Source organism: Mycteria americana, chromosome 6 (genome assembly GCF_035582795.1).
Source record: "Mycteria americana isolate JAX WOST 10 ecotype Jacksonville Zoo and Gardens chromosome 6, USCA_MyAme_1.0, whole genome shotgun sequence".
Classification (NCBI taxonomy): Eukaryota; Metazoa; Chordata; class Aves; order Ciconiiformes; family Ciconiidae; genus Mycteria; species Mycteria americana.
The window spans coordinates 61,820,364-61,836,566 of NC_134370.1; the positions used below are offsets into that span (position 1 = coordinate 61,820,364).

General features: G+C 57.2%; 2 protein-coding genes across 4 annotated transcripts; one reads left to right on the forward strand and one right to left on the reverse strand.

Annotated features, from left to right (window-relative positions):
* Positions 1-88: 88 nt before the first annotated feature.
* Positions 89-4,187, reverse strand: LOC142411770 (ras-related and estrogen-regulated growth inhibitor-like protein). The gene is made up of 4 exons (XM_075506209.1): positions 3,123-4,187; positions 2,635-2,688; positions 2,106-2,182; positions 89-1,540 (listed from the first exon to the last, which is right to left on the reverse strand). Exons 1-4 carry the CDS (start codon positions 3,259-3,261, stop codon positions 1,115-1,117), a joined length of 696 nt encoding a protein of 231 aa, XP_075362324.1. The 5' UTR covers positions 3,262-4,187; the 3' UTR covers positions 89-1,114.
* A 130-nt stretch (positions 4,188-4,317) lies between these two features.
* KIF7 (kinesin family member 7) lies at positions 4,318-15,146 on the forward strand. Of its 3 annotated transcripts, none has more exons than XM_075506210.1 (18): positions 4,318-4,658; positions 5,987-6,187; positions 6,433-6,847; positions 7,612-8,143; positions 8,456-8,593; positions 8,741-8,968; positions 9,390-9,592; positions 9,880-9,986; positions 10,303-10,458; positions 10,803-11,005; positions 11,122-11,319; positions 11,573-11,698; positions 12,192-12,368; positions 12,613-12,828; positions 13,044-13,250; positions 13,638-13,836; positions 13,929-14,078; positions 14,279-15,146. In XM_075506210.1, the coding sequence occupies exons 1-18, from the start codon at positions 4,355-4,357 to the stop codon at positions 14,659-14,661; spliced, it is 4,143 nt and encodes a 1,380-aa protein (XP_075362325.1). In that variant the 5' UTR covers positions 4,318-4,354; the 3' UTR covers positions 14,662-15,146. The 3 variants fall into 3 exon arrangements, with proteins under 3 accessions (XP_075362325.1, XP_075362326.1, XP_075362327.1); XM_075506211.1 differs by having other exon boundaries at positions 9,393-9,592; positions 14,276-15,146; XM_075506212.1 differs by having other exon boundaries at positions 4,333-4,658; positions 14,276-15,146.
* The last annotated feature ends 1,057 nt before the right edge of the window (positions 15,147-16,203 follow it).

Here is a 16,203-nt window from a genome sequence, read left to right on the forward strand (position 1 = left end):
TGCTGCTGCAGGGACGGTGGGGGCTCACGCCCAGCACCGTACGTGTCTCTTCCCACGCCCCGAGTACAAATTCACAGCTGCGAGGAGCTGGGGGCTTCCTGCCAAAAGACAATTTATTGCATTTCCAGAACAGAGCAGAGCAATCACTGTCCGTACTGCACACACACACCCAACACACTGCTTTCCCAGATGCACCAGGAGAAGGGTTTGGGGAGAGGTGGAAAAACCTCCCGGCAGCAGAAGGCTCAGCGATGAGCCTGTCGACCCCTTTCCGTACCTCCCTTCCTCCCCGGGGACAGGCAGCCTTACAGAAGGAGCGGCTTGGGAAGGCGCACGGTATTATTCCCCATCCTGGGAACGAGCCACGCGCCTGGTTTTCCCAAGCACGGCCCGTACGGCGCTTGCACAGGGGAAACCGCTACAGTCGCTGAAAGGCTGTGGGAGAGAGGACCACGAGCAGGACGGTTCAAAAGCAAGGCGGGTGGGATGGGGACCTCACCAAGGTCCTTGGGGGTCAGCCGGTGCCACGGGCTCTGGGGCACTCGGACACGGTGATGTGCACATGGGAACTGCCGGTGGCTCCCCGGTGGAGAAACCCCCACATTGCCAGCTCACGGGTGCTCCAGGGTTACCAGAGAGGACCCTGATGAGTGTTAAACAGGAATAAGGATCCCAGGGTACGAGGGGGTGACGCTGAGCTGGGTGGCCGTGCAGAAGCAGCACGTCCTCCTTGCTCACTGACAGCCTGGGCAGCTCCCGCTGAAGGAGCTGGGGATGATACTGGCTGGAGCGGTGGCAAGATCACCTGGTGGTTTCCAGCATTGGAGGATGGAAGGAGAAAGCAGGAGGCACCTAAAAATCTGGTACAGCAAGGAGTAGAGACCCCACCACCTGTCCTACCACAGAGCCAAGAGCTCTACAGAAGGGAGCAGAGGAAGGCACGACAGTCCTCAGCTGCACTGGCCATGTATGGCAGGAGACCCAGACCCTGAGGTTAGGAGGGCGGCAAGGAACCCACCGTACTTATGGAAGCGCACACCATCTCCATGGGCATCCAGGGAGGAGGCTCAGTCCAGCTGGGCAGCGCAGAGAGAAGCAACACCCAGGCTGTATCTCAGAGGGAATCCGTTCGCTTACGGGCAAACACAGCCGACATGGTCTTGACAATGCCACGGATCCCCGTACCCTTTTTCAGTGCCAGTTTGGTGTCAGGAATGCGCTCGGCCAGTCCATGGAAGACCATGAGGGCCCCATGATAAGCCTCGGCGGCAGAGACTTCGTAGAAACCACAATCTAAAGAAAGGGCCAGGAGCCGACCCTCCTCGCTGGACACCACCCGTTGGTGGTGCAGGTCCCGTTTGTTGCCCACAATGACGATGGGCACCTTCTCCTGGCTCTGCCCCTCCTTGGCCGCCTTGATGAACTGGATTTTGAGGGGCAGGATGTTGAAGCTGGCACGGTCGCAGATGCTGTAGACCAGGACAAAGCTATCTGCCCACTGGATTCGCTTCTCCTCTGAGGAGCCCTCCTCTGCCTGCTCCTGGGGAAAGAGAAAAGGAAGGTTTCTTTACCCGGCTCCCTCCCTCCACGCCGGCCCGCTATCACAGGGCACAGCAATCCTGAGCCCATCGGGACCGGAGCAGCTAGCGAGCAGCAGCAGAAGGGCAGAGAGAAAGAGGAGTAACGAGGAAGGCAGAGCAGCACCTGGCAGACCTCACCAAGAGGACATGATTGGGGCTTCAGCATCACTGTCCTCACCTCATGACCCAGCTGGCAAGCACTGCAGGCTGTAGGTGATAACAGTGTGGGGACCTCAGAGCGGCACTTCCACTTTGTCAGCACAGTCCTGTGCTCAGTCGGGGCTGATAACATTAGCGCTTCAGCCCCAACGTCCTCAGTCAGAGGACCATGGGCTACAGTGACTATTGCTACCCTGCCAGAAACGCTGCTGCCCTGTGCTCTGCAGGCAAGAAGGGTTTAGTTGCCTACAAACCATCTGACACAAGGGTTTTGCCTATGCCTATGGTTCCCCCTTGTGTAACTTTTAGTAGAGGGTTTTTTTCTCCCCGGGGTGAAAATAGGCGATGGAAGAGGAGCCCTCTCACCTGGGAATTGGGGACATCCCAGATGTGGAAGAGAATCTCTCGGCCGTCCACAGTCAGGTTGTGGCTGTAGATGAATTCTGCCAAAAAATGAGAACAAAAATGGTCATCTTCATGGACCCAAGACATAGCTCCCTCAACCCAGGTCTTCTCCTCCTGGGGACAAGCCTGTCATGTCCACCCTGGGAGACCATGCTCTACAAGGCAAGGTGTAGGGGCTCTTTTCATACAGAAACAACCATGTGGAGCATGGTGGTCTCCAGGGCTGTGACCGCCCCAGCCTGCCTCCACCCCAGCGTTCAGGCCAGGCACACTGGTGCCACCAGCTGCCACCCAGGACCTTTTGCACCCCAGAGAAGCAGTTGCAGAGTGAAGAGATGGGTCGCTGAACAAATACAACCATCGAGCCCCCCGGGAGCAGGCGAAGGCTCTGGAGAAAGGCAGGAGAGGATGGGAAGCACTGAAATCCCACAGGTAGAAGCAGGCTCACCTCCTGACCCCAGTCCCTAGTGGGAACTGGCCTGGCACTCACCCATGTCTCCGTACTCCCCGATAAAGCGCCAGGTGAGGAAACGCACAGTCAGAGCTGCAGAGAGGAGAATAAGAACCATCAGGATAACCCTGAACCTGAAGGATTTTCCCTTTTAAATCCAGAGCAGAGTCAGGCACCATCCGCCTGTAAACTCCCACTAGCAGGAACGACCTCTGGTTTTCCAGCCCTCGGCAGGTCTGCGAGCAGAGCAGAGGCACAGCACGAACCAGAGCATCAGCAAACCACAGCTCAGCGGAAAATACCTTCCCTCGTCACTCACCTGCTGCCTGCAAGGTTGTGCTCAGCTTCCCCACCTCGAATCACCACCACACCTGAAAGCTCAGCCCCATCTCACCAGCTTGCTCCACGGGGTTCTTCTCTGCAGCTTGTTCTCCAAATGCTGCTGCAGTCTTCAGCCTTTTTTGCGGGGGAGAAACAGGTCTCCCTGCCTGGGAACCCCCTGCTCCCAGCTCACGGTCGGTTCTTACCCGATTTCCCCACGTTGTCCGCTCCCATAACGAGGACGTTTGCTTCCATCTTCAGGGTGGTGGGGCCAGGCACCTCCATGAGGGCAGGGTGGTCAGGGGTGAAGCTGGCGCTCCGGCGCAGCGGGAGCCTGAGCCCCATGCCGAGCGCGGCCGTGCCTTGCCGGCGGTCCCAGCGGCGTCTGCGACTTCTCTCCGCGCAGCCGAGGAGCCAGCACTTCCCACGGCACCCAGGGGACCCGCGAGGGCCATACCCCTCCCCTCAGCCGCAGGGGCGGTGCAGCGGGAGCTGCAGGCGGCCAGATTAAAAACTTTGTTATCGCTCAGATTGTCTCGAACGTACGTCAGTGCTCGGAGCCGGCCCTGCCATCCCCCAGTGCGGCAGGCGGCCAGGAAGCACCGGCTGTCTGCACCAGCTGCTCGGCAACCTGCATCCCAGGAGGCTGCCCACGCCTGCACCTCAAGCACGTTGTCCCTTGGCAGGGCCACGTAGCCACTTGTCCCCTCCCCACGGTGATTGTGGGAATGCCTGTGAGCATCTCACAAGTGGTGGAGCATCTCACGAGTGGTGGAGCATTTCAGGAGTGGTGGAGCATCTCATGAGCAATGGAGCGTCTCACGAGTGATGGAGAGTTGTCTCGCAAGTGGTGGAGCATCTCATGAGCAATGGAGCATCTCATGAGTGATGGAGCGTTGTCTCACAAGTGGTGGAGCGTCTCATGAGTGATGGACCGTCTCACGAGTGATGGAGTGGTGGTGCTCCACGAGTGGTGGAGCATTGTTTCACAAGTGGTGGAGCGTTGTCTAATGAGCGAAGGAGTGTCTCACGAGTGACGAAGCGTTGTCTCACAAGTGGAGCATCTCACGAGTGGTGGAGTGTCTCATGAGCAATGGAGCATCTCACAAGTGATGGAGCGTCTCACGCGAGATGGAGTGTCCCCTCGCCCCGACCTGCCGCACCACCTCCGCAGCCCACCCGTGTCCCCCGCCCCTTCCCACGCCACCCCAGCCCCGCCGCCCGCTCCGGCCGCTTCCTCCCGGGCTGTTGCCTTTGTGCGCGAGGGGCGGCGAGGGAAACCGGCAAGGGACACCGACCAGGCCCGCCGCTCCCGCCCGAGCCCGAGCCCGGGGCTGGCGGGGCCGCGCTGGCCGCTCCCCCTCCGCGGCGCCGGGCGGAGCCGCCTGACGCCATCGCGGCGCGCCGGGCCCATCCCGCTCCCCGGGGCGGCCCCGCCATGGCGGCGGAGGGGGCGGCGGTGCGGGTGGCGGTGCGGGTGCGGCCGCTGCTGCCGCGGGAGGCGCTGCGGGGGCACCGGCCCTGCCTGCGGGGCGACGCCGCCACCGGCGAGGTGGCGCTGGGCCGCCGCCGCCGCTTCCGCTTCTCCGCCGTGCTGCCCGAGGCGGCGGGGCAGGCGGCCGTCTACCGGGCCTGCGTCCAGCCGCTGCTGCGGGCCTTCTTCCGCGGCTTCAACGCCACCGTCTTCGCCTACGGGCAGACCGGCTCCGGCAAGACCTACACCATCGGGGAGGCCAGCGTCGGTGAGTCGCGGCGCGGCCGGCCGTGCCGTGCCCGCCAGCGTCCCGCCGGCATCGCTCGCTGTCCCACCGGCGTCCTCAGCCTCCTCCGCTCCCCGCGCCAACCTCGGCAGCGCCGCGTCGCCGCCTCCCTCCAGCCCGAGCCACCAACGCCACCGTCCCAGCCACCCCTCCCAGCCCGCCAGCCTGCTGCCGTCCCACCCATCTCGTCAGCTTCGCTCTCTCCACCCAAACCCACCGGCATCACCCTCCCAACCAGTCCCTCCGCCCTGCCCTCCCCCTTGGCCCTGCCAGCCCCCCCGGCCCAGCCCCACCAACACCCAGCCCCACCCCGCCCACCCAACAGCCTTTCCTCCCCACCACCCACGCTGCTGTAGCCACCCCCCCGTGGACAACACCTTCTTTGAGATCACAGCACGTAGGTTTTCTCCTCTACCTCTACCGCTGCAGGACAAGCCAGAGGACCATGTCTGGTCTGGAGTGGTGGTGGTGGTGATCTTCCTAGGGCACCTGCCTTCAGCTGGCTTGAATCTATCAGCTTTGTCCTGAAATAAGCCCTAAGGAGAGGGGGTTTGTTTGTTAGTTTGTTTATGTGAAGGAGAGGAGGAAGGAAGAAACCTTTCCCTCCTATAAGTGCTGGTTTAATAGTATAATTGATATCTTACAGAGGATGTATTGTAAATGGTGTGGTCAGCCTTAGTTAACTGCATAATTTGTAAACACTAAATTGTTTCCATACTTTCAATCTACCTCTATTTTCAGTTTCCCAGTTCAAGCTATCATTGCACCAGATTTGGGGATTGCCCTTTTACACGGATGTTGAAGACAAAAGCAAAAGCATTTAAAATCCAGGCAGCAGAGTGCTGTGGCCAGATACAAGCAGGCTCCAAGCACATAAAAAACTTTTTCGGAGCTGGGAAAGTTTGTGGACTTGTGCTGGCTTCAAAGGACAGCACGCTCTAGCTGCAGGCACGGTGTCTGCTACCTGCTGGAACGCTAATGCTCCTTATTCTTCTTGAGGAAGGACTGGAAGCAAGCAGCATTGCTAGGAGGCACCACGCTGTGCGAGGGAGCAGTGGGATAGGGTTTGCCCCAAGGTCCTGTGGCTTAAAAACTCTCAGAGGGGTTTTTAATCCGGGCTGCGAGGGCTGAGCTGCGGGAGGGTTGTGAGGCTGCTCCCTTCCAGCTGACGCGTGTGCTGCAGGCAGGCTCCTGCCCGCAGCTCTGTCCCCAGCCCGCAGCTCTGTCCCCAGCCCGCAGCTCTGTCCCCAGCCAGCATGGGCTCCCCGGGCATTTGCTGCTCCCTGTGACCACGTGCATCTCTTCGCCAGCTTCCCTCAATGAAGACGAGCAGGGCATCATCCCGCGAGCCATGGCCGAGACCTTCAGGCTCATCGATGAGAATGACCTGATCGACTACACGGTCCGAGTGTCCTACCTAGAGGTGTACAAGGAGGAGTTTCGGGACTTGCTGCAGGTGGATACAGCCAGCAAAGACATCCAAATCCGGGAGGATGACAAGGGGAACGTTGGTATGTGTGGCTGCTCACGGGCTCCCTTTTCTCCCTATGCCTGAGGCCAGTGTTGGGTTATCTGTCCCTGAGGGCAGAGCCAGGTCTTCTCCCTCCATCCCTCTCCTGCAGCAGATTGCTGTGTAGTCCTGTTCGGTGTTGAAAAGCCGGTCTGTGCGGGCAGGGTGATGGCACCAGGTCGTGCAGAGGATCTGCATCCTCGGGCAGCCCGTCCCTCCCAGCCACAGCTCCGTTTGCCGTTGCAGTGCTCTGCGGTGTGAAGGAGTCAGAAGTGGAAGGGCTGGACGAGGTGCTGAGCCTGCTGGAGATGGGGAACACAGCCAAGCACACGGGAGCTACCCACGTCAACAGGCAGTCGAGCCGCTCGCACACCATCTTCACAGTGACCATGGAACAGCGGCGCAGGGCTGGCCGCCTCCCCCTGCACCACCACCACCCCCCCTCCATCCCTGCCTCAGGCCAGGTCCTGGTTTCCAAGTTTCACTTCGTGGACCTGGCAGGCTCGGAGCGAATTGTGAAGACGGGAAACACGGGGGAGAGGCTGAAGGAGAGTATCCAGATCAACAGTGGCCTCCTGGCCTTGGGCAATGTCATCAGTGCCTTAGGAGACCCTCGGAGGAAGAGCAGCCACATCCCCTACAGGGACTCCAAAATCACCAGGTACAGTTGGGACCAGGACCCCCACGCTCCGCACATCTCGGGGGCTCTTGTCCCAGCAGGAGGGAGGTGATGCTTCCCCTGCCTTTCCCATGCCCAGCCTGTCAGGTTGGGTGGCAGAATCCCCAGGCTAGCCAAGAAGAGCTTGCGGGACCAGTTGTCCCTTCTGCTCTCACACTGGGGCTCTCAGACTGACTGCTCGATGGGAGAGGGCCAGTTGCCCCACTGTGCCTCATGGCGGTTTAACAGGTCTACCCTCTATGGGGGTTTTCACGTAGGGAAGCTTGAGGAGCAATGAGGCCAGGATAGAAATGACAGACCAGCTTGTCGCAGTGCTGCTGAAGACAAGCCTTGCTTAAGTCATGCTGCCAAAGCCAAGATGGGATGTCAGCATGGATTATCCTGCCTCTTCCTGCCTGGTAGTGAATAAAAACCACTTCCAGTAGGCTTGTTTGATGGTCTGCAGTTAGTTTTTAGCTTGAGCAGGTGGCCTTTGCAGTCCCCAACAGGTTCTCGTGCAGTATGCACCTAGCAGTGATCACGGAGTCGGGGAGCTCCCAGCACTGGGAATTATTCAGATGGAAACTTGCCATGGTGCGAACTGTTATTCCTCTGCTTAATGATTCTGCTCACTTCACTAGTGCCAAACTGGCCAGAGAGCGAGAATATCATTTTCCTTAGGCTTAAGCTCTGAAAAGTGTTGGAAACCTCCTGGATCCTGCATTATTTTGAATTTCAGCTATTTTAATCACCGTGCTCTTCCCTAGGATCCTGAAAGACTCTCTGGGGGGGAATGCCCAGACCGTGATGATAGCCTGTGTCAGCCCATCCTCCTCTGACTTCGATGAGAGCCTCAATACGCTGAACTACGCCAGCCGAGCTCAAAACATCCAGAACAAGGCCGTGGTGAACTGCCGTAAGGAGACGGAGCACGTCGAAGAGCTTCACCTGCAGATAAAGAACCTGCAGAAGGCGCTGGAACAGCGGCACCGCTCCGAGACCCGTATCATCAACCGCTCGGCCACTGCCAAACGATGCGCGCCAGACCCCACGGCTCGGCTGCTGGCAGAGTGCGCGCATTACCGGACCTGCACCGACGCTGCGTACCGGCTGCTGATGGAGCTGCAGGAGGACAGTAACCTGACAGTGGAGCAGATCCTGCGGGTTAAGGAGTGGCTGTGCGCGGTAGAGAGCGAGAGGAGCGAGCTGACCTCGGCCGGGCTGGATAGCGGCATCGAGAGCACCTCTGCAGAAGACCAGAGCCTCGAGGCACAAGGCTCAAAGCTGGCAAAAGCCCAGGTAGTGGTTGGGGTGGTTTAGCTCCGAGGTGGGGTTCATCTGATAGCCCCTGAAGGCAGCAGCCTTAGCACGGCACGGTGGAAAGGGCAGGAGAGGGAGAGAAGAAGCAACCCGGCCAAGAGGCTGTAGGGAGGCAGAATGATGTGGTCCTCGGAGCAGGCAGGGAGACGTTGGATTCAGCTGCGGCCGAGAGATTTATTTTGCAGGGAATACCTGGGTCTGCAGAGCTGCTGGGCCCTTGTGGAGTCCAGCAGGGGAAGGGAAGGACAAAGGTGGATGCTGATGCTGCCTCTCTTGTATTTTGGGGGGCAGGTGGACACAGAGAAGGGGTGTGAGTCCATCAAAGACAAGCAGGTGGCCAAACTACAGAGGCAAGTGGAGCACCTGGAGGAGGAGAATCGTGATTTCCTGGCTGCCCTGGAGGATGCCATGGAGCAGTATAAGCTGCAGGTATTTCTGGGCTCTGCTCTTTTTTTAGGGACCTGCCCCACTCCTCCTCCCCTTCTCCCTAGGAGAGTGCAGCCCAGCTTTCAGGTTCCTCTGCAGCAGGTCCAGGATCCACGTGTACAAAACCACATTTTTCTTATTGCCTCCTAGAGCGACAAGCTGCAGGAGCAGCAGGATAAGATCTCAGAGCTGCACGTGCGCTTGGAGATGGCAATGCCAAACCTGTGTGTGCCAGAACTGCTGGAAAACCTTCACCTGGTGACCGCCGGCCAGAGACCTCACACGGCCCCGCTGGATGCTGCCCTGTCCCATGGCCTCAGTGGGGTTCCCTCGGGGCTCCTTCCCACTGAGCAGAGTGGAAGAGCCCTTTGCAGGAAGGTGAGGGTGCAAGTCTGTGCCGTTGAGGAGCTGCTGCCTTTTCACTCAGATGCTCTCCACTGAGTGAATTGCTTTTTCCCCCACTGTTGAACGTGAACCCTGTCAGATGTGTAGTCCAGAGGACTGCGCTCAATGTTCACATCCAAAGAGATTCACAACTCTGGCAAAACCAGCCCAGCTTCAAAACTGAGCCTTTTACTTCAGTGTTACGGGCAGGTCCCAGATTTGTCCAGCTTCTGAGCAGCAGAAGGCAGGAGGGCAGGCAGCTGGGTCTAGCAATACACCAGTTCTCCTGAAAACATGCTCAACTCCATTTTGTTGCTTTTCTTTGTGTCTAGCAGTGATGCCCAGCTGAGACCTGCTTTTTCTAACACCAGCTCTCACGCAGCATGTTTCCTGTCTTTCTGATTCTCTGCCGCAGCAGCTCGACAGCAACCCCTCCTTCCAGGAGGAGGACCTGGCAGGCTGGCCCCTGAACCACACAAAGTGCCCGACCAGCAATCCAGAGATCAGAGCCACAGTGCTGAGGAGGGAGCTCAGCCAGGACACTGAGAAGTCAGCAGAGCTGTCCTCTGGAGAGGAGGAGGAGGAATGGGAACAGAAACGGTCCCTATCCCAGCGCCGGTGAGTTGAGGCTGTCTCGGCACTGTGCAGTGCCCTGGCAGTTGCGTGACCTGGCTCGTGCCACCTCTACATCTCGGCTCTCATGTAGGATGTAGAAGCAAACGCTGCCTCTGGGGTCAGTGATTCTGCTGAGACAGCTGCCTGCTCACTGGGGAGCTAATTACCATCTTTCCTGACTACAGCTACTGTTTCTATCTCCTTCTGAAGCCTGTGGACCATGAGGGTCCTTACTGGGAACAACTCTGGCAGTGCCCAGACCCAACTGATTAATTTGCTGTTCCTTCTAGAAACGGGATCCAAAGCTGGAGCAAGAAAGAGATTTGCAAGTTGAGCGAGGAGCCGAGTGGAGGCAATGCCCCCTCGATTCAGGAGGAGCAGCTGGAGCTGTCAAAAGGCAAGTGGCAACTCTAGGTTGTTGGACAGTCTTCCTAGGGCTGGTGGTGCTTCATGGGTGCTGTTGATAGGAAGGCAACATGTCCCACCTGGACAAGCCCAGAGGACAAAAATGGAGCAGATGGCAGTCTAGCTGCTTTTGTTAGGGAGAAACTTGAACTGCTGGGGTCTGGCAAGATCTGCGTGTTTTGGTGGAAGCTGCGGGTGACTCTGGGTGATGCTGTGCCAGCTCTTGGCTACAGATCTGAGGTTGGATTGTCCTTCTGTCACACGGCTGCTAAGACAGGACCTTCCTTACCCAGGAATCTGTGTTGCAGGGGTCTGCAGGAGGCGGGAGCCAGTGCTCAGTCCCTGGGACTGCCTGCCAGGGAAGGACTCTGAGTGGAGGCTGGTACAAGCACAGCAGAAGATCCGAGAGCTGGCAATCAACATCCGCATGAAGGAGGAGCTGATCACGGAGCTCATTAAGACAGGTGCAGAGCTGCTGGTGGGAACAAGTATCCATTCCCTATGAAATCTCCTCCTAGTTGGGATGCTTGGTCTCTACTCCCATCCTCACCTTCCCTCCCTGTGTTGTCCGTGCTCAGTCCCTTCCCCTGTAGGCAGCAGAGCACTGTTTCTCCATCCCTCCCGCTGCTTGAGACACTTCCCGTTGGTTTCTCCCCAAATCCCTTCCCCACAGTAGCTGAGCGCAAGGGAGTGTTCAGTCTCTGCAGTCAAAAATAGTTGAGGAGAGAGGAAAGGTCTATCCCTCGGCAGGATCCTGGCTGCGAGGGAAGGGGGCCTGGGGGTGACGGTGGAAGGGGGTGTCTTGCAGGCAAGGATGCCCAGGCTCTGAACAGGCAGTACTGCCAGAAGATCAGCGAGCTGGAGCAGGAGGCAGAGCAGGTGCGGGCAGAGCTGAGCGATAGCCAGAAGCAGCTCCAGGAGCTGGAGAGCAAAGAGCCATGGGACCCTGGGGAGAAGCGCAAGCTGCAGGAGTACCGCACACGCGTGGCAGCTGCACAGAGCAAGGCACGGGTGAGTGGGAAGGGCTCTGCCCGCCCGGGGAGGTGGGCAGGGGCAGAGTTGGGGGCATCTCTGCAAAGGGCACGGGGGAGATGCCGAGCCCAAGGGCAGCATTCGCCCTCCGGCAGGTTCTGTGCAAGAAGAAGCAGGCGACGGAGAGGCTGGTGTCACTCTCGGCCCAGAGCGAGAAGCGAGTGCAGGAGCTGGAGAGGAACATTCAGCTGATGCGGCGGCAGCAGGGCCAGCTGCAGCGCCGGCTGCGGGAGGAGAGTGAGCAGAAACGGCGGCTGGAGACAGAGGTGAATAAGCGGCAGCACCAAGTCAAGGTAGGAATGCGCAGGAGCAGCTGTGCTACTGCAGTATTTGTGAGGATGACGATGGGTGGGCTCTGCAAGCTGCTGGGAAGGCCAGGGTAGCTCTGATAGGGCCTGTGATTGTCTTAGAGTTTATGGAGATGGAGAGAGTATTTTTAAGAGTATCCAAAGAGCTAGCAGAGAACATAACCTGTCCCGCATCCCCTGGCTGTAGGGCAAACGACTCCCACCTCCTCAATGCTCACAGCTGCTCTTTCCCATGCAGGAACTGGAACTGAAGCACGAGCAGCACCAGAAAATCCTGCGCATCAAAACGGAGGAAATTGCGGCTTTCCAGAGGAAGCGGCGGAGTGGCAGCAACGGCTCCGTGATCAGCCTGGAGCAGCAGCAAGTACGGGCAGAGCGAGCCTGCCTCCTTCTTCCTGTGCAAAGGGGACTGTTGTGGCAGACTGCTGGTGAAAGGGGAGGCCTGGAAGCAGGGGCTTCAGCCTGAGATGGGACATAGCCCATCCTGCCCTTGAGGAGGACAGTCCGTAATACCACTTGTATCTAGTAGCAGAGGACTTCGATCTTGTCTTACCCCCAGGACAAGGATCTCACCTAATTCCTAGCATTGGCAGAGAAGCTGCAAAGTCTTGTCTATTAGCAGAAGGGTGGTGGGAGATGTGGCCCCTAAGGACTCCTTGGCAGCTGGGGATTTAGCTCAGCTCTGCCTCTCAGAGCAGCTGGAAGGATAAAACCAGTGAAGTCTGGGCTGTAGGGGTTAGTAGAGATAGACTCAGGACTCTCTGATCTCAACCCCATTGCTCTTTAGTCTAGCAGTACTGGGTATTGCAGCTGCTGTCTGCACACACGCACAACCCCTTTGCCTCTCCTTCCGTCAGAAAATTGAGGAACAGAAGAAGTGGCTGGACATGGAGATGGATAAAGTTCTCGAGCAGCGCCGGGCCCTGGATGAGCTGGAAGATGAGCTGAGGAAGCGGGAGGCTATTGTGGCCAAAAAGGAAGCCCTGCTGCAGGAGAAGAACGGCCTGGAGAGCAAACGACTGCGCTCCAGCCAGGTAGGACAAGAGTGTGACACCTCAACCCCTTGCTTGATTTTCAGCAGAGGCAGGAGGCTGGAAGACCAGGCCAGGATGAGGGGGTGTTGGGAAGTGGGTAGGAAATCTGTCTCTGAACTAGTTGGCTTGATAGCCCTTAGCTTATGTGTGCATGTGGGGTCGCTTGACCTATGGAGGGAGTAGGCAGGGGCTGGGGGCCTGACTTGCCTTTAGAGCACATCCTCTCGAGCATCTTCTGCTGCAGGCCCTGACAGATGACATAGTGCGTGTGTCTAGCCGCCTGGAGCACTTGGAGAAGGAGCTGACTGAGAAGAACGGGCAGCTGCGTCACGGCAGTGCCCACGACCAGCAGCAGATCCGCCAGGAGATCAACAACCTGCGCCAGGAGAAGGACCAGCTGCTCAAACAGAGGTTGGAGCTCGACAACAAGCTGCGTCAGGGGACCCTGCTGTCCCCAGAGGTACCTCTTCTTGGGCTGGGCTGCTCTGCTTGCAAGAGCATGAGGTAGTAGAAGTAAAGACCTGAGCATGGGGCCATTAGCAGATGCTGCCCCACATCTCCAAACTGCATATCCCAACTTCTTGCCAGCGCTATTGAGGTGACAAGGGAAGTCGGGGCAGGGTGAAGCCAGAGCGAACCCTTTGCTCCTTAATAACTGCAGCTCTGCCCTGGCAGGAAGAACGGATCTTGTTCCAGCTGGACGAGGCAATCGAGGCTCTGGATGCAGCCATTGAGTACAAGAATGAGTCCATCACGTGCAGGCAACGAGTCCTGCGGGCCTCGGCCAGCCTCCTGTCCCAGTGTGAGATGAACCTCATGGCCAAGCTCAGCTACCTCTCCTCCTCCGAGACCCGAGCTCTGCTCTGCAAGTACTTTGACAAGGTGGGAGACAACTGCCCTCTGTGCTGGTGGGAACTGTAGTATCTGACTAAACTCTTGTTTTCCTCAGTTTCAAGCTTTCTGTCTGCCTCTTACTGTACTTCTGCCCTGTAAAGTCAGGCCACAAAGCCACAGCACCATGATCCCCACCTGTCCCAACACCTGGGAGAGGGACTTAACTACTCATAGGATGCATGGATCCCTGCGGCGGCTCTGCCACATCAGCGCAGACACACATGCTCTTCCCTCCGCAAGGCATCTGTGACATCCCAGAACTACTAACCTTCGTACACTGTACCAAAAAATTAACTTGATCAGGCTCAGTGGGGCAGGAAATCTTTCTAGGTGCTGAAGGAGCTGAGATGTTCCTTGCTGTTGGGCCCTGGCCAGGTGGTGACACTGCGAGAGGATCAGCACAGGCAGCACATTGCCTTCTCGGAGCTGGAGATGCAGCTGGAGGAGCAGCAGCAGCTGGTGTACTGGCTGGAGGCAGCGGTGGAGCGCCAGCGCCTGGAGATGGACCGCCAGCTCACCCTGCAGCAGAAGGAGCACGAGCAGAACATGCAGTTACTGCTCCAGCAGAGCCGCGGTAACCACCCAGCTCCTGAAACAGGCAGCAGCGGCGCTGCTTTTGTCAGTCACAGGGCTCGCAGCTTGACGTGGCCTTGTTTTTCCTTGTAGAGCACATAGATGAGGGGCTGGCCAGCAGCAAGCTGCAGTATGAGGCGAGGATTCAGGTGCTGGAAAAGGAGCTGAGCCGTTATATGTGGGCAAACCAGGAGCTGAACCAGAGGCTGAGTAACATGAACCTCCATCCTGGACAGACGAAAGGTGAGAGGAAACCCAGGCTGGGGCTTTGCTGTTCCTACAGAGTTAAAAGGCAGGGAGTTTAAATTCCTTTCCTTTGGAGCAGAGTCAGGAGCAGTGCGGGTCATGGCTGGCCTTGAGCAAGTGCTCTACAGGCACCGATTTTGATGAGAAGGTAGAGATCCTGATACTCATCTCACTGTACCCCCAATCTTTCCCAGCAGGGATGGAGCGAAGCATTCACGGGGCTGGGGACAGAGCTCCCCCTGCGCTCGGGACCTGTGAGGAATCCAGCCTTGGGGAACAGCCCGTGCCTCTGGCTGTCCCTGAAGAAAGCCATCGGGTCAGGGATGAGAGCAGGGACCTGGTGCACGCCCCTTTGCCATCGACGTGGAGGCGTTCCTCCCTGCCCAACGACAGCCCCGGGGACCTTCGGCAGAGGGATGGCGAGCACTTGCTGAGAGCGGGGCAGCCCCATGAGGTGCACCCACCACGGAGCCTCGCTCCTGTCCCCAAGCCCCGCCGGGAGCTGCGCAGAGCCAGCCTGAACATGACTCCAGTGCCTTACCACCCAGCAATGATAGACGTGAGGAAAAACCCACTCTAGACACAGGCTTAACACTTACCCGGCACAGGGCAGGGAGGAGCAGACACTGCTGACGTGAGCTTAAGAGCCTTCCTGCCCCGCAAGCTAGCCTGGCTACAAACCTGTTACATTTCAGAGGCTCCAGGAAGAAAAAGGCGTGACTTTTCATTGTAAGGGAAGTAAGCATGTAAGGTGCAGATCAGCAGCCTACATTCTCCACGTTGCTGCCAGTCTAGACAGTGCTGACTGGACACCTTTCCTCCTGCACCGTCAGCAGCTTGAACACTGAGAAGTGGGAGATACCTTCCACCCTGGCCTCCAACACTAAAAACTTGTTTACAGTTTGGAAACCTCTGCTGCAGGGCTTGCTCTGCCCTAGCAGCCTTGGAGGGAGATGCTCTGCAGTCCTGCAGAACTTGTACACAGATTTTTTTTTTTTTGCAGTAACTTTGGTTTTTTTTACATTTCTACTGTAACTTTTCTAATAAAGCAGAGTGAGTTTTATGAAGCAGTCACTTGTCAGAGGCTCCAGTCATCACTTACTCTGGGTATGTAAGAAAGGAGTTCTAGTTAAACCTCACTGCATGGGCAAGTCAGCTGCTGTCACAGTGTTTCCTTAAAAGCACCTGCTTTGTAAGTGCTCACAGTCAGAGCTGGTAGACTTCCTACATTGAGTTGCTGCAGTAAAAGCATCTCCAGACAGCAGCAGAATTGTCTGAAGCATCCAGGATAAAAGCAACCATGGTTCACTGCCATTTTCTGCTCCAGCCTATAAGCTGCTTTAAGCAGCATTTTCTTACTCTTGGGAAAACTTCCAGTCTGGATGTCAGGGAGATTAAATACAATCCTGCAACTTAACACTGACACCATCCACCTCAGGAAGGGGGACATAAGCTTAACTCCAGCAGAGCAAGAAATGAAAGCCCAGGTACCTGCTTTAAGAAGGGCAAGGGGGGGAAACGGCAGCTTGGCTACCTGATCCCAAACAGCAAGCCACTACTTCAGCCTGAAATCATGAGGAACACAGCTACCCCAACTACCATTTGAGCAGTAACATACACCAAGCTGAAAGCCAGCATCTGAGGTAGGAACCACCTGATCTTCCTCCTACATACTTGATCTTGCCTGTAGGGGTGTGGGCTTTGAGGGGGGACATTACTGAGGGCTCTGGGCATGGCTGAGCTGCGTAAGATTTAAGTTTGGAGCCCTTATTTTCTGCTGTTGAAAACAAAGATCTTCAGCAGAGAAAAGAAGAATCCATCCTACTTGGAAGTACGTAGTAGTTCCAGAGCTCCATGCTTGTGTATCAGTCCATATCCTTGAAGCAGGTGCACCTCTCCCACAGGCAAAACAATCACTGGTAAGCACATTATTCCTCCTCTCTTGGCAGAGGAAACAGTCAGCTTTCCTGCAACAAATAGTGTTTCCAGGAAACAAATTCCATTCAGTACCATCTAACCCCTTAAAGCCAAAAAAACTTCTGCATTGCCATGCCTGGTTTCAGGATGACCTCACACTACCTTCATAGCTCTCTGCTTCCTGTGCATTCACTAGACAGTGGGG

Bases quoted from the DNA above. Each gene is read 5' to 3' on its own strand.
- LOC142411770 (XM_075506209.1), bottom strand. From the start codon at position 3,261: ATGGGGCTCAGGCTCCCGCTGCGCCGGAGCGCCAGCTTCACCCCTGAC. The intron at 2,689-3,122 runs GTAAGAACCGAC...TCCTCTCTGCAG, and splicing joins GGACAACGTGGGGAAATCGG to CTCTGACTGTGCGTTTCCTC. The intron at 2,183-2,634 runs GTGAGTGCCAGG...ATTTTTTGGCAG, and splicing joins CGGGGAGTACGGAGACATGG to AATTCATCTACAGCCACAAC.
- KIF7 (XM_075506212.1), top strand. From the start codon at position 4,355: ATGGCGGCGGAGGGGGCGGCGGTGCGGGTGGCGGTGCGGGTGCGGCCG. The intron at 13,251-13,637 runs GTGGGAGACAAC...GGCCCTGGCCAG, and splicing joins TCTGCAAGTACTTTGACAAG to GTGGTGACACTGCGAGAGGA. The intron at 14,079-14,275 runs GTGAGAGGAAAC...AATCTTTCCCAG, and splicing joins CCATCCTGGACAGACGAAAG to CAGGGATGGAGCGAAGCATT.